This window comes from Pezoporus flaviventris, unplaced genomic scaffold (assembly GCF_033815535.1).
Source record: "Pezoporus flaviventris isolate CSIRO_AGI_PZ_B2104156 unplaced genomic scaffold, CSIRO_AGI_Pfla_v1 ptg000020l, whole genome shotgun sequence".
Classification (NCBI taxonomy): domain Eukaryota; kingdom Metazoa; phylum Chordata; class Aves; order Psittaciformes; family Psittacidae; genus Pezoporus; species Pezoporus flaviventris.
This window is the reverse complement of record NW_026892568.1, coordinates 4721308-4736431: the sequence shown is the minus strand read 5'-3', so window position 1 is coordinate 4736431 and position 15124 is coordinate 4721308. Positions and strand designations below refer to the sequence as shown.

The 15124-nt window shown below is 39.1% G+C and overlaps 1 protein-coding gene and 1 long non-coding RNA gene across 6 annotated transcripts in view; one reads left to right on the top strand and one right to left on the bottom strand.

The window, feature by feature from the left end:
- The window catches only part of CA10 (carbonic anhydrase 10), a 192750-nt gene that overhangs the window by 10541 nt on the left and 167085 nt on the right, over positions 1–15124 (bottom strand). For both annotated transcript variants that reach the window (XM_061455427.1, XM_061455426.1), the window contains 2 exons: positions 3359–3454; positions 907–979 (listed from right to left, as the gene is read on the bottom strand). In XM_061455427.1, the coding sequence (XP_061311411.1) occupies positions 907–979; positions 3359–3454 (169 nt within the window). The remainder of the gene's footprint in view (positions 1–906; positions 980–3358; positions 3455–15124) is intronic.
- LOC133270333 (uncharacterized) overlaps positions 1–15124 on the top strand; it is a 195832-nt gene that overhangs the window by 81346 nt on the left and 99362 nt on the right. The gene's annotated exons all lie outside the window — the stretch shown is intronic.

Genomic DNA, 15124 nt, shown 5'->3' with positions numbered 1-15124 from the left:
AAGCAGTCCCATTCCAGTGAGCATGAACAAGTCTCTCCTAGCATTCATAAGCAAAAAAACCCCAATGAAGTTTATAAAAAATGTGAAGACATTCACAGGAACAGAGGAAGGTTGAGTTTTATGACATTTTCCTTATTTTTTCAGTTTGCTGTGGACTTTCTGAAAGTGAAATTCTGGTATCATTTAACTTATTAACTTAATGGCTGCTTGGAATTTAAGTGAATACTTGACAAAGGGAATAAGGTTTTCAGGAGAAGAGGTTTCATTTGTTCTGTTGAGGGATATGTATTTTTCATTACTTTCTCTAATTTTAGCCTAATTTTCACTGACGTTTAAGCTCCAGATTTCCACAAATTCAATATGCTAACATGGTATTATTGAGCATTATCTGTTAAAGGCTTTCCAAGTGTGAATACAACAAATATACATGCTATGTTAATGACTTCTTTACATATGCATTAAATACATCAATAGTTGAGTAGAAATGTCATCACTTTTCGGTACAAAAAGCATTAATGAATACTAAATCCACAGTTAACGATGCAGCATCTTGACATAACTTGATTTGATTTAATCCTGGCTGCCCTGTATGTTCTATTGCTAAGAGTAGGCAGTTTCTCCTGAGTATTCAGTGTGAATACAGCAGATGTATTTGTTAAGTATAATTTCATTAATTTATTGCTTGTTCAAACATAAAATAGACTTGGAAGTTCAAAACTCATTTGCTGAACGGATGACCATCCTAGATTTTCAGGTTCCCAAGTCTGTCATGCAGAGCTGCTGGCAATGCAAACTTCGTAATTTTTGCTTGTAATGAGATGCCTCTTGTTTCTGTGCATCACTAAATGTGTTATTTGATACTAAAAGCATACAGCTGTCAGCCACAGTATATTTAAACCAACTTACTTTTATACGTTATTCTGGTTATGGTGTCTCTGTTGAGCATACGATTTAGAAATGGATTTGATGATTCAGATACCTACGGAAGAGAAAATGTACAATGTCAAAACCTGTTCACAACCATTTCCCTTTTGGAAGCGTAGCTGTTTCATGTGCACGCACACACTCTCTCATTCTCTTTCTCCTGACGTTCCTCCAAACTGTTTCTGTCTTTTTTTTGCACTGCTGTGGGAAGAGGAAATAATTACTTGGATATTTTTGTAACCAAACTTGTTAGGAAGTTGGTACTAAAAATAAGTAAAAAACCCCCTTCAGGGATGAGAGAACAGGATGAATATAACTCAATGCCTGAATACAAGTGTGAGTACTTGTACACAGGATGAATGTAACTCAGTGCCTGAATACAAGTGTGAGTACTTGCATACAGAATGAATATAACTCAATGCTTGAACACAAACTTGTGTACAGGTTTATTCCCCAACAGCTTTGGGATTTGCAGGTGGTTTAATATTGTTAGGCAGGATTTTCATGTAGTATTTGATTATTCCTCTCTTTATTGAGAAATCTACTTTCCTTGCAGCAGCCTATTTAAATTACAAATAAAAGCTGTCTTCTCTTTGTTTTCTATACAGGTATGAAATCCCTAAATTTCACCCACAGGTGCTTACAAATATGTGTACATACACATATACAGACACAGAAAATGTCCAGTCTACATCAAACATACCATACCTAAAGAGGACTTAGAGGGGAAAATGATAGCGGCCTTAGGGGCACTGTTGTTGTATTGTGGCGTTGGGGTTTTTTGGGGGTTGTATGTACTGTATCAAAAAATCATTGTTGATTATTAACAGTAATTTAACAAGAGATTTTACTGCACTGCAAATGGCAAAATTATTATTGTGTAGAAACAAATCGGTGTCACATGTTGCTATGGAGGCATTTTAATAACTGTACCTTCAACCATCCCACTTATCTTTCAAATATTCTGTGTTTTTTTTCCTGAGACACCAGATGCTGCTGTTACACATCCAGCATTTATCTAGAAAGAAATCAATTTATTTTGAAAATGGAAAACTTCACAGAAAGTTTAATAAAGGTTTAGGAAAATAAGTGGGCTATTGGAGAAGCTGTGATGCAGCTCTGTTTGACAGGGAGCCTTCAGGAAAACTGTGTTCAGGTTGCATTTTATGGAAATTCAGATAGTTACTTCTCCTCTTAATGGTTTTTGAACTACTCTGGACATTTAAAATACCACACACCTTTACATGCTTAGATGAGAAGGCCTAGAGAAAGATGCAGTGAAGCGGATACTAAATTCTGTGGCTTGTTGCAGGAGGAGGTGTAACTCAGCAAGCACACGAGCAATGTGTTATTTAGACATAATTGGCCTGCTGGGCACTTTGAAGGCTTGTTTCAATTGTATCCTTTTGTGCAAATTCAAGTGAGATCGTTGGGATGTAATACAATGTATTTTGGATGAAAAAAGGTATCCTAAATATCTTTCTTCAATATTAGATCTGCATGAAAATTGCCCTTTTATATCTAATCATTCAATATGCTCTGTGAAATGCATATTTTAATTCTGAAGTTAATGCTTTGTCAGGAAGTTTATAAAATGGGATTGAGGAGTCCTAAAGGGAACTGAGAGATATCCACTGCATGAAGTCTGATGAAAGCTATTTCAGCATGAAGTATGTATTGAGAAATATGTGCTTTTTTAGAGTGATGAAAGACACATAATGGCAGAATATGACACCACTTTGGGGGGAAATGCATTCTTCATACAAAATGAGAAAAAAGGTTTCTCCAACAAAACTAAGGAGGTTTGAGTAAACTGTGAGGTGGAGTTTAGTGCTAGATCACTGCAATTTATAGACCTAATTATGCAACTTGAATGTAACCGGATGGAACCCAAAATATGACAGAGTATTCACAGGTCTTTCTAGCTCTGTGAAATGGAAGATAGTAAAAGACTGACTTTTAATATTCTCTCAGTTTTGATAGTTTAAGATGCTTTAAATTACACTCTGAGAAAGAACTTGGTTTGCTCACTTGAAACATCAGCATGTGTTCAAACATGCCCTTTCCCAGGGCCGCAACCTACTGGGAGAGACTTACTTTAAACTGAATGAATAACATTTCGTGAAGAAATACCCAATCTGCAAAAGCAGTAGCTTTTGTCATAGCCATTAAAGTGTTAAGATGGATGTTTATGATGTAAGGGATTCCCCCCACCCCTTCCCTTATCCCTTTCCATTTTTCTCGCATTACACTGTAAATGCTTTGGAGTAGAGATTATGTGTTCAGTTCCTAGGATGATGGTGTCTCTGGATTCAAGATCAAAGCCTCTGGGTATTGCTGTAGGATAATGAGGAGTCCAACTCCTAGATTTACAGTTCATGGAAAAATAAGTCTATTGTCTGTATATTAGGTATTGCTAATACTGAACACTTACTTTCATAAATATGGAAACTACCACCAACCCATTAGGACTCTTTGCAGCTTCTGTGACATTTGTGTACAGCTCATGGTTATAGTGGATTAGTTGAACCTAGAAAACAGGGAAAGGAAAGATTACAATTAAACAGTAGCAAATCATAGCATACGCTGTTTGCAAATACTCTCTATACACCAATTGGTTTGTATTAGGATCCCATCCATGCTTGGGATATTTTGCAGTCTTTCAGAGGTTTGCAGCACGCATGATTTGAATAATTTCAGTCACCATCTGGCTCCAGCTGGCACAGCACCAGTGTGTTTTCTTCTAAATTGCCAGTAAGTGAATTTATCCACATCGAGTTATGAATTGCACTGCAGGGGTTGACATCATTTCCCTGTTGCAACAGCACTTGCCATGGGCATCAAGTAATCTGTACTTTTCAGCCTCAAGCCAAACACAGAGGAGTCAGGGGTTAACATATTTGAAGAAACACATGGGATATGGGTTTGGAGCAGTTCAAACCAGCACTCTCAGAATTCAAAACACTAATATTCACTGCTTACACATTTTACAAACTCGGTTGCAAAAGCTCCTACAGTTAGGCACTCAGTATTATTGCTAACCAGGTTCTCCTTAGCTCCTGCAGCTTTCCTTCTGCTTTTTAGTTTTATGAGTTGCTGGAACTCTTAAATTACAAAGGCACAGTTCATCTCTCTCCCAGCATGTGTAAATTTCTTGCCCAGAACAGTGGTACTTGATTTGTCTGGGATCACTGGACACTGTTATATTTATATTACAATTCCTAGCTCTCTTTTTTGAAGATGAATGACTTTAACAAACTTGCCAGGCAGTTAAACGCTTCTAAGGCTAGTAGCTTTATTTAGCCTCAAGATATCTTTCTTAGTTTTCAGATGTCAGTTAGGAAAGTAAGGTCATTGTTCAGGCACTTCTCAGAATTGCAGCAGCCTGATGTTTGTATTTAAAAACCAGGAGTGTCTTCCATGTGCTGGCATGAATCTAAAGGCTGTCCACTGAAATCTCTGGACTTGCATATTGTGAATGAGATCAGTAGTAAGCTGATCTATATCTGGTAGTCTTTTTAAGCATACAAATAGCTGCAGACTAATGCAGTCAGTAAGGATTTTCATCACAGAGTGCTTTCTGTGTTTATGATCAGGAAGAAAACAAACCCACCCCAAACCCCACTGAAATGGGGTTCAGTGCCTGCGCTGGTGACTTTCTCTTTTGGATAAATTCAAAGTCTGGTGCTTCAGTAGTGCAAGGATTTTTCTGCAACCCTGAGTTCCCTGTCTGGCCTCCCGCATACGATCAAGTTACAAAGACAAAGCCTTGCTTTGCCATCCAAATATATGTATGACCACCACCATGTGCACTAGTAGTGCTCTGAATTATAACAGTATCCCCGTTTATGTGTAAACTGCATCATTGTTATCTCAGTCTATGATAAGTTGAGAAATGACATGTCCAAACTCTGGGAGTGTTCAGAGTTCTGTTTCCTACACTCTGCCCTGACTGCAAAATGGATTCTTCTTGCAAGTGCATTACTTGGAATCAGATCTTACGAGCTTTCCTAATATGAAAATCCATCACGCACTGGCCTCCCTCCACCTCCCAAATACCCAAGCAATGCTGTTTTAGTGCTTGGACGTTGACGAGAAAAAGGAGTAGTGGAAATTCAGAAAGGAAAGAGGGTATTTGCATCAGTAAGATTAGAAGATCGTTGGCACATAGCTTTACTATGTTCACAGACCAAAATAAATGAGTTAAGGGTCAAAATTATTGCTATAATGTGTTCATTTCAGTTACTTTTGTCCTGTCTGGACTGAAACTACTGCTTGTCCCTGTTACAGTTCACACCATAGGCACTTTTTAAGGCAAGCAAACAAACCAAACTGGAACGGAAAAGTAAAAATGTCAAAGCAGCCAATGAAGTCATCTACTAAATTCTGACAGCGAGGAGGCAGCATGAATGCAGCATGTTTTCTAAAGGTCTTGTACAGAATTAATGAGAGCATTTATTCCACAGCACAGAGAGGTTATAGGCTCATGAGTCATCGCTCTGTGGTATTACTGAACTTTGATAACATCGTGGTTGTGGGGACTGTGCACTAGGTGCAGTTTTTAGGCTTAGTAACGTATTTTTATGTACAACTGTTCTCTCTGCAGCCAAACAAACTTGTGAATTAGCAAGGAAGTAAGAGATGAAATCTGCTCCAGACCAGAATTCCTGTTGTGCAAAGTCCCACACTAACAATGAATTAGGTTAATTTAGATGATCTCATAAACCGAAATATCTAGTGCAGGAATGGGTAACGATCCAGACAGACATTTTTCCTTCTGAAACCTGTCACTTTCTCTGTGTTGTATCCTTCCTCCCTGCACCCAAATTAATTTTAAAGCTGTTTCCATGGCACCATGGTTAAATTTTATGGGGTTTTATTTTTTTTTAAAGGTTGATTATGTAGGGAGGCATCATATTCAAAGTTTCTCATATGGAACAGACTAATTTAGAAAGGTACAAATGAATAAAGATGTCTTAGATATAGAATATTACACACAGGATAAAAATACAAATCCCTATGAAATTCCTTCTTTTGAGAATAATTTCTTTAAAGTTGGCTCAAATACCTGTCATCTTACAGTCTGTATTAAATACTACTGCAGTCTTCCATGAAGGTGAAGCCACGCTCAACTAGAACGGCTCACAAGTGAAAAACTCACTTTTTCAAACAATGCCACTGTATTAAAACCAAAGCAGAACAAGAGCCAACTTGCAATGCTGAAAGTACCCTTCGATTCTAGTTTCAGGGCTCAAACATAATACAGAATCTTGTTATAAACCATTGATTTTCTTTGGAAGATTCCCCTTTTAAGATTAATTTGCCACAGAACAACTGATTGCTCTTTGTTTTCCTCAAGCTATAGAAGTTCTGTTTTTCAGGGAGGAGAAGAGAATTAAGATTAATTACTCCCTTTTAGCTGACGAAAAACCAGAATGTGCCCTTGCGCCATCACCCAAGAACATTGGACCAGGAGCAGATGCAGCACTTTTTAGACACATGAGGCTGGTGATGTTGGGAATGTCAGCAGGAACCGATGACAGGACATTGGGGTGGTTTGCTGAGCACACTCCTCTCAGCTTGTCTGACTGTGTCTTTGGGGCAACGTAATATAGATAGCCTGATGTTATGGCTCATGTTTTGGCCACTGTGTGGAAAACATCCAATTCCCTTTCCCAGCACACATGCATGTGTGTTCACAATGGTAATAACCTGTTCTTTGCCTGTAATTTGCTAGCGTTCAGCCCTGTACGCGTCCCATTTGTTCTGGTTTTTCTCTGCAATGCATTTTGCTGTTTCGCTTGATCCTTCACCGAGGGGAAATGTGCACCTTTGGGCAGAACTAGCTGCAGGATATCTTTGGTGTGGCATGTGCCCAAGGCTCTTTGGCTAAGCAAAAGGAGGCAGTTTGCTGTGTTGAGAGTTGTAGGTGCCAAAAATTCCAGGGACTGTTTCTGAGCAATCTGCTAGCAGTTTTTTTAACTTGGAGAAAGGCATTGTGTGAATTACAGAGTGCTCATCTTGTGCGTGGCATAACCCTTTTATCAAAGTTAGATCACCGTGAGATGTTCTGCTGCAGTGAGACATAGAGCAATGTGAAACTGAGGGAATACAGAACAACACAGTGCTTTACAAGCAAATGTTTCCATAGTTCTCTTGGGGGTAATGACATACCCTTTATTCTCACTTGCAAGTGTTCTAATTGAGTGCATAAACATTTTGATTTGTAAATGACAAGGGATCTAAACCACAAAGTGAACGGCAGCAGAGAACAGCTAATCTGTAACTATAATATTTGTATTATGCTGTGCTGCTTGATAAACTGTTGGGATACCCGATTGAGAGCAGGCACAACGCATGCTTCTAGCACAGCAGGGAACAAAAGCAAATGAAATTGCTCAAGAAGACAGGTTAAATGTTTGTTTTGATTCACAGTCCTGGTAAAAAACAGCTGAGATCTCATTAAGGGAAAAAATTATACATTTTTGTTTATCCAAAGTTTAATAACAACAGCAAAAGGAACATAATTTCTGCATGGCAGGTGTCCAGCGAGGAGCAGAATTTGAATGAGTTAAAACCCATTCATAGCAACAGTTGATATTCCAGTTAAAATATACTTGCTCTTAGAGATCTTTTGTAAAGAGCAATAACACCATATCATCAAAGATTTATTTGTGGTATTAATTTTGCGGATATGAACAAGAATGAGATCTGAGCTCCTCACTTGGGGAAAGCAAGGATTTTTTTTTTAAGGTGTCTCCTGGTTCTAGGATGTGTGATTTGTGTGGCTGACAGAAATGTTTTTAGGCTTGTCTTAAGTGAAATGAAACATACCTCCTGCTTCATGTGGAGATACGGCATCACCTGTGAGAGCATGCACCAGGCTCCTCAGGACCTGTGGTCCTCAGCTGTCTTGTTTCATTAGACCAATACCTGGCAATGATGTGGTGGAAACTTCTCAATCTTTGGCAAATAATGAAGCATTTTTATGCTGTGTTTCTTAAAAACAGGCCTAAATATCACATTGACTATTCACGAAAGAAAAAAGTCAACTGCGGCTTTTTTATAATTGGTGAGGATTTGAAGCTGGATGTCGTCTTCTCTGAATTCTTACCATGACCAAACTTTGTAGACACACACACTCACCCATGTGCAAGGATACTCCTGCTCAAGGCACAAGTCATTACAAGTCAGGCACGGTAATGACTTCAACTCTGTGGTCCACTTCTCTGTCTCTTTTGCTTTGTGAGCCCGCTCAGTGTAACAGCTGGAGAACCGAGCTGGTAGTGGGCTCACAAGATGCTGCTTAAGATGGAAATTAGGATTCACAGTAACTGTCTTTGGAAAACGAAACCACCATTTTGTTATGAACAGGGTCCTCTGCCATGAAATGTTAGGCTCTGCCAGGGTGGTATTACCCCCATCCTTATGAATTAATCCACAGATGTACCCGTCTGTTGTTTTTTAGGTATATGCCCACAGCACTGAGGTACTCTCATGTTGTTGGCAAATTGGTAAAATAAATTTTACGTGGCAATCTACCCTTCCAGCAGTTTACTTGGCATTTCAGCAAACTACTACGGCTTTCATACTAAAATCAGTTAAAAAGATTAACTTCAATATAACAAAGGAGAAATGCAAACCCCATTTGTTTGAAATGATTTTGTCTCTCTCTCTCTGAAGTTCTATTAAATCTGATGCTTTTTGGGCTGTTGCTGACAAATGTGGTATGTTGTTTCTTGGGTTTTTTTTTACTGCTGTTCACAGTTATTTTGTGATCAAAGAAATGCCTGTAAAAAAGTGGTTAATAGAAACGCCTGTCACCCCATTTATAGCAATACACCAGCAATTGTATCCAAGGTAAATAAAAAAGGTTGCAATTCTTTTTTACTTAAGACTAAGAGTGCAAGGAAGGAGCTCAGTTTTCTGCTGTTTCTGAGTAGACAGCTCTATAAAATCATGCAGAGAAATGCAGTAGTGCATCATGCAGTGAAGTGGAAATGCAGTCAAGGGTTAACTGTGCTTGGCTGCAAAATCCACTTTACTAGAAAAAAATGTTAAGCTAGGAATTAGCACTTAAACTGCAAATGGTGTCTAACACATCATTACATGAGCTGGTAATAAGAACTAACTGGCAATACCTCTGTTCAACAACTGATGTTCAACAGACTGCTCTAGCCAGGGTTCCCTGGTATGTAGTTAGCACTCTGGTACTTTGAGCATTTATTATGGACTCTTGAAGTTTAAAGTAGTTATCTCTAGATGCAGATATATAAGCAAAAGGTGAGAGTCTTAAGCTTTCTAGGGCATCTGTTCTAAGACACTCAGAGTGTTTAACAGTACTTTGAAGAGAGATGGTGAGGATCCGATTGGATGCAGGACAGAAACAGACATTTTGGCTTCTGACCTGGTATCTTACATTGGTGAGGCTACTAACAGAGGAAAACACGCTTATTACTTGTTTATATGCAGCTGTTGCAGCTAGAAAATATGATCTGAATGAAGTGCAGATTTTAAAGTATTTCTTCTGAATATTTCTGCATCTTCTCATTTCCTCTGTAAGTCTTTAATTAATTTGCAAGTAGGAACAGGGGTAATCTCAGACAATACTTAAAACTTGACGTTTCTTCTAAGAATCCACGGGACTACAGGAAGAACAAATTACTTCAGAGGTCAGATGGGCTGTGCATGGCTCAGAATTTGATATTAGGAATTTTCACCTCTGTGCTAACACCAAAAAGTAAAGTAAATGATAGGCAGAAGAAATAAATGTGAAGGGTGACGGATTCCTGCCATCCAAATGCTGCTGGAACTGTTGCAAGTGTCACAATCATTTGTACTTTCTTCCAGATAGTAGGAAACACAATGAAGGAAAAACCCAAATTGAGCCCCAGAGGTACACAGATGCGCCTGATGCTGATCGCTGTGTGACTTGAGGAGAGTTTTTGACAGGGCAGTCATTGTGGAAGCATTCCACTGCCAATTACCCTAAACACGGGGTGTATTTTTGGCTGACCTGCCAGTCAACCACTCTTGTCATTCACTGTTAGCAGATGCGCAAGAGCTGGGTGAACACAAATAAATGAAACAGTTCTGCAATTCGCTTTGTGTGAGGATCAAAATGAAATCTTATACTTAAATGTTTAATGTTGATTTTGCCTTGGCTGATGCAAAATTTCATTGCGACCTACAATTTGGCACTGACCCGATCCATCATCTACAAGAGTTACATCTTAAGAGAGAAGAGGGGCAATGTAGGAAAAACAGCTATTAGATGAGCCTATCTCTGGCTTTGTGCAGGATTTTCTGACTAAACACTACATTCAAATTGTTTTCTCATTTTAAATACAACAGATGCTCAGACACCACGATGATGAATTCAGTATAAATGCTCCATTTGGGAGATTCAGTTATATAATGGTGCTGTGAATTTCTGGGAGAATTCTGTATTTCTTCAGCAGTCAGTCCAGAAAGCAGCAGAAAATTGTTCCTACATGTCAAAAAAAGTGTGGTGGAAGTAGCCATTGACGCTAGTGTTATTGTTCACTGTCTTACCCTGAGATACTGAGTGAAAAGGACACACGTGCAAGGTCACTGAACAGTGTGACAGGGATGCATTAGCAGTTCAAGCCTTCTCTAACAACATGTGATGCCACTAGAGCTCTCAGTCTACCTTGCCAAAGTGCCATCTGTAGCTACGTTTCTGTTCAAAGGGTGGGCATGCTGGGCAAGAGCAGACAGAGAAATATCACAGACTGATGAATAAAAGAATGAGGGGAAAATGCTAATAGAATTTGGGCTAGTGGAAATCTAGTTGTTGACTTAGGCCTCACCCCTTTTGTCCTCATTTTATAATATAGTAGGAAAAAAATGGTGACCAGGATTTCCTGTTTAAGGTGCAGAGACTGAGAGGAAGGAAGGCACAGATCTACCCTGCACAAAGAAAGTAAGGAGGGTTTTATTTGGAGTTTTTATTTTTTTGGGCTCAAGAATATCCTGGAAGCTTCTTTTAAAGTGATGAGAAATACAACTGCCTTTTTGTTTGTGTAAATTGGGTAAGAGAGTTTCATGTTTGTAGTTTAAAAGGTAAGTTTGAAGTTGAGAAATAACAAGCACAAACCAAGAGGACTGGAATTATCTAAGAATGTAAGATACTGCAGCTTAAGGCAGGCAAATATAAAATGATCTTGTTTCTAAATGAACTGAATGACATTACACTCAGTAGGAAAGATAAGTGACACTCACAAGTTGTAACTAAGCCAGTTATTTTTTATAAAGGAAGCCCTTCAGCTCTATCTACAGATTTGGTGAAATAAAGTCAGATATTAGCAGACACTACTCAACAAATGAGTACAGCATATATTGAAAGGGCATGAAATTACACAGAGAGCATCTGTTTATCATAAGGATGCATTCATCTGGGTACCTTGTAAAGGGCCCTGAAAAGTGCCACACGGTAAAATCAGTTCAGCACAGCCACACCAGTGCTGATTGGTGTCACTCACACAGGAGATGATCACAGAAACCTTTTCAGTAGCCGTAATTACACCACAGTTGGTTGAAGTCCAAGGATTAACAATGGTTCTCTTTGTTAAAGGTATCTTCTGCAATTCCCTGTTTTATACCATCCCTCAATTCTGCTTCCCTACATCCACAACAAATAAGCGTCTTGGCTTCATAAGGACAAGAAAAGAACTCCTCTTATTCCACTTGCTTCAGAAACTTTCTAATTACATATTTCAGCACAGTAGCAACCTTTTCCTAACTCACTGGTAATTGTTGTGCAGACTACCTAACATCAATGACCTCTGCTTTACAGTTTGTCCTGTCTGTAGAATATAAATTCTTAGAAGCAAGAAACCATCTGAAAATCCAATCTAAACATCAGGAAGTAGAGCTGAGAGTACCTTTGTGAATACACTTTTAGTCAAGAGTTTATGTCAATAAGAGAAGGGCAGTGAAAAATAATGAAAACCAATTGCAACTCCATCAGAAATGCGGTACCTGCCATGTCTCTTGTGGGCTGTTTGAGTAGTAAGATGTGAAAATTAAATTGACAAAAGATGAAGAAAATAATTTATGCAGCCTCACTGTAAAAATCAAATAGGGCTTCCATTAGGAATTAGAGGGATGACTGAACAGAAGGTGAAGCTATGGCGCATCACCTCTAACATTAGGAGCAGATCTGCCTAATGGGATTTGAGGTTTGTGGAAAGGAGGTTCTGAGCACAGAGTGCTTTGGAGATGCTGTGTGGGAATGTTCATGCTCATCTGACGCGATAGGAATCTGAAATCTTTTAACTGGTAATTCAGCTCTTCATTGGAAAGGCTGGTGAGTGAAGCGACAGCAGCCTCTTGGACGTGATGGTGGTGAAAGGGGTAGCAGTGAAGCCACGCTTGCAGTTTTCATCAGCAGTCTTTCTACATCAGGCAATGGAAGTCAAAGCCTTTTTTTCCTATTAGAAAACATGGACAGTATTCATTTGCAGGTTAATTTACATAGCCGAAATGTTGAAAACAGTAGTGTGGAAATACCTGAAATGCCAAATGGATATTTTCCCTTAATGAAAGAAATCCAGGGAATGTGCCGTGCTCCAAAATGCTGGAGCTTGAAAAAATCTTTAGTCTGTTGGACTTCCCACAATCAGAAAATGTGAATTTGGGTCACGATCCAAATGAAAGTCTTTGGAACTTGTTTTGTTCATGTAGTAAACTCTTTCCTGCTGGCAGAAAGCCTGACCTCAGTCAGGCTGTGAAAGCAGCTCCTTATTCTCGCTGGCAAAGGGTCTGGCCTTCAGAATATTTCTGGCTGCCATGCAAATACCACATACTACTTATTTCTTGCTGCTTCCAGTTCCTACTGGAAGAGCTATAGACCTCTAGAACACTAACTGGGGATCTGCAGCACCACTTCCATGGGGGTTAACATCTGAACGAAGTGAGGGACTGTGAAAGAGGCAGCTGCAGCTTTGCAACCTCTGTCTTTCAACTTTCTCATCACAGCACCATTTCCTTCAGTGACACTATTGGTTATAGGTGAGGAGGGGAGGCAGAGAGCCTGTGGTGCCTTGGGCCCCTCTCTCATCCCCAATAGCAGCCACTCCACCTGCCCAGGCATTCTTGGGAGGGTGGTTTTAAAGAGTCAGTCATGGGTCCTGCTTTCCCTGTGCGCCTGGGGAGCTGCATGCTCACAGTATGACTGCAGTGCTAGGCTAATACTGTGGTTAGATTTGAATTCATATGAATCTCATGAAATCACGCAAGTATTTATGAACGCTGGTGCACAGTGACTGGAATAGTATTGCCCTGTGTTGGATGTGCAGGGAAAGACCGTTTCATACAAACATTGTCTCCTCTGGGTTTTGTCTTATTTTCCCCCCATGAAATTACTCTTTATGAATTTGACCAGCTGTAGTTTCTGCAGTTATCTGTCTTCTTTTATTTAATTTCTACGTTGCGTACATTATCCTGTAGAATTGCTCTTGCACAGCAAAAGGGAACCTTTCTCTTAGTGCACAGATGAAATGGAGCTGAAAATTACAGCAGATAAAAATCCAGCTCTTTGAACCGTAATGTTAAGAACACTTCAACCAAAGTAGGCACCTAATTGTAGATAATGTTGATTGTACATATTACGTTATTACTCTGTCAAGCTTACACCACTAAGCATGTATTTGATATCATTATACTGCAGTAAACAATTTATTGTTGTGGTAAGATCTGCTGGTTTGTGATGTCTGTAGGCAAAGTTGCATTACACTTTAAACGCAGATAGAGCTGTCTGTAGATGTTGAGTTATGGAGCAACACTGTAATTATCCTATTACCTTGCTAGAACACCTAATTATTTGTCAATGATGCGAAAACCTGAGAGCTTAAATGTGAGAAATTCTAATACAAATGTAGCTATTATTTGCTTTCATTGACGCTTGAACAATACCAGTGCGTGAGGCTGTTGCAAGGAAAGGACCCCATATAAAACTATAGCAATGGGGACTGTATATCACTAAAATGACATGTAATAAATGATCGATTTCTGATTTTAATAAGTGTAGTATATATGCAAAGGATGTGTTTAGCTTTACAGTTCATTTAAATATAGATATGATTAAGTTTTACTGCGTAACAAATTATGTGCTTCTATTACTCCAGCTTTTGCAACAACAGGCTTGCAGAAGCTGGAGTAATAGTATGTAATTTGCAAACCCATTTTTGCAACTTTAAAAGGATACACATAGATAGACACAAGGTAAAGGAAAAAACTAGTTCCTCCTACTTATAAAAAACAATTGATTGAACTGTGAGCTCAGTTTAAAGTGAGAACTCTGTCTCCAGTGTTTCCTGATCTCCTCAAGAAAAGAAGTTCCTGAATTCCATTAAAATTTGCTGGAAACAGCATCAAGAGTTTTTCCTGGGAGAAAGGTTTTAATAATTAAAATTAGTCAATACTAAAGCGCAGGATGTTATTTGATCTTGTGCAGAAACTGACACTTTCCAGAAGGGGGGAAAGAAATGCAGCCTCTCTAATAAATCAGTTTGTGCAGTACTGGGAGTCAAATAGAAGAAATTTGCTGCAGAAGAAAAGAGGGCAACTCACCAGGGAAACAGGTTTGCTCAAAATAATTGTGAGTTTGAACATCAAGGTTGGGATTTTTAGGACATATTCAGGGAAAAAAAAAAAAATCCGTAGGACCCTCAGGATGAGATGTAAAAATACCTCTGTTAGTACTTCAGGGCATTACATCTCTCAACCACAATATAGAGTTGCTCTTGGCTCTTGTGCTCCAGTCCAAATTTCAATTTATCTGCTTTTCCCCCTGTAATTTCAGCTGAACTCAGCTGGTTTATCAACTCAGTCTGTATTTCTGTGCAGAACTGAGGATACCCACCTTCATTTAATAGACTGAAATTCTGCTCCAGTAGCCCCTGTCAACTTTGGTTACTGCCAGGAGATGAAAAGATGAAATAAAAGCCATGCTAGAGGGTGAATGTGCCCAGCATGGCCCAGTTTCCTTTGGAGCCATGCTCGTTTTCAGACTGTCCTATACTGATGCCTGCACTACCCAAGACATGACTTTTTCCTTGCCCATATTCCAAGCCATATATTCCCCTGCTTTTATGGACACCAAACCTCTCCCCTGTCCTTTTCTGTCCTGTTTTTTCCTGTCACTTAGAGTTTGTCATTCCTCTCATGTTACCGC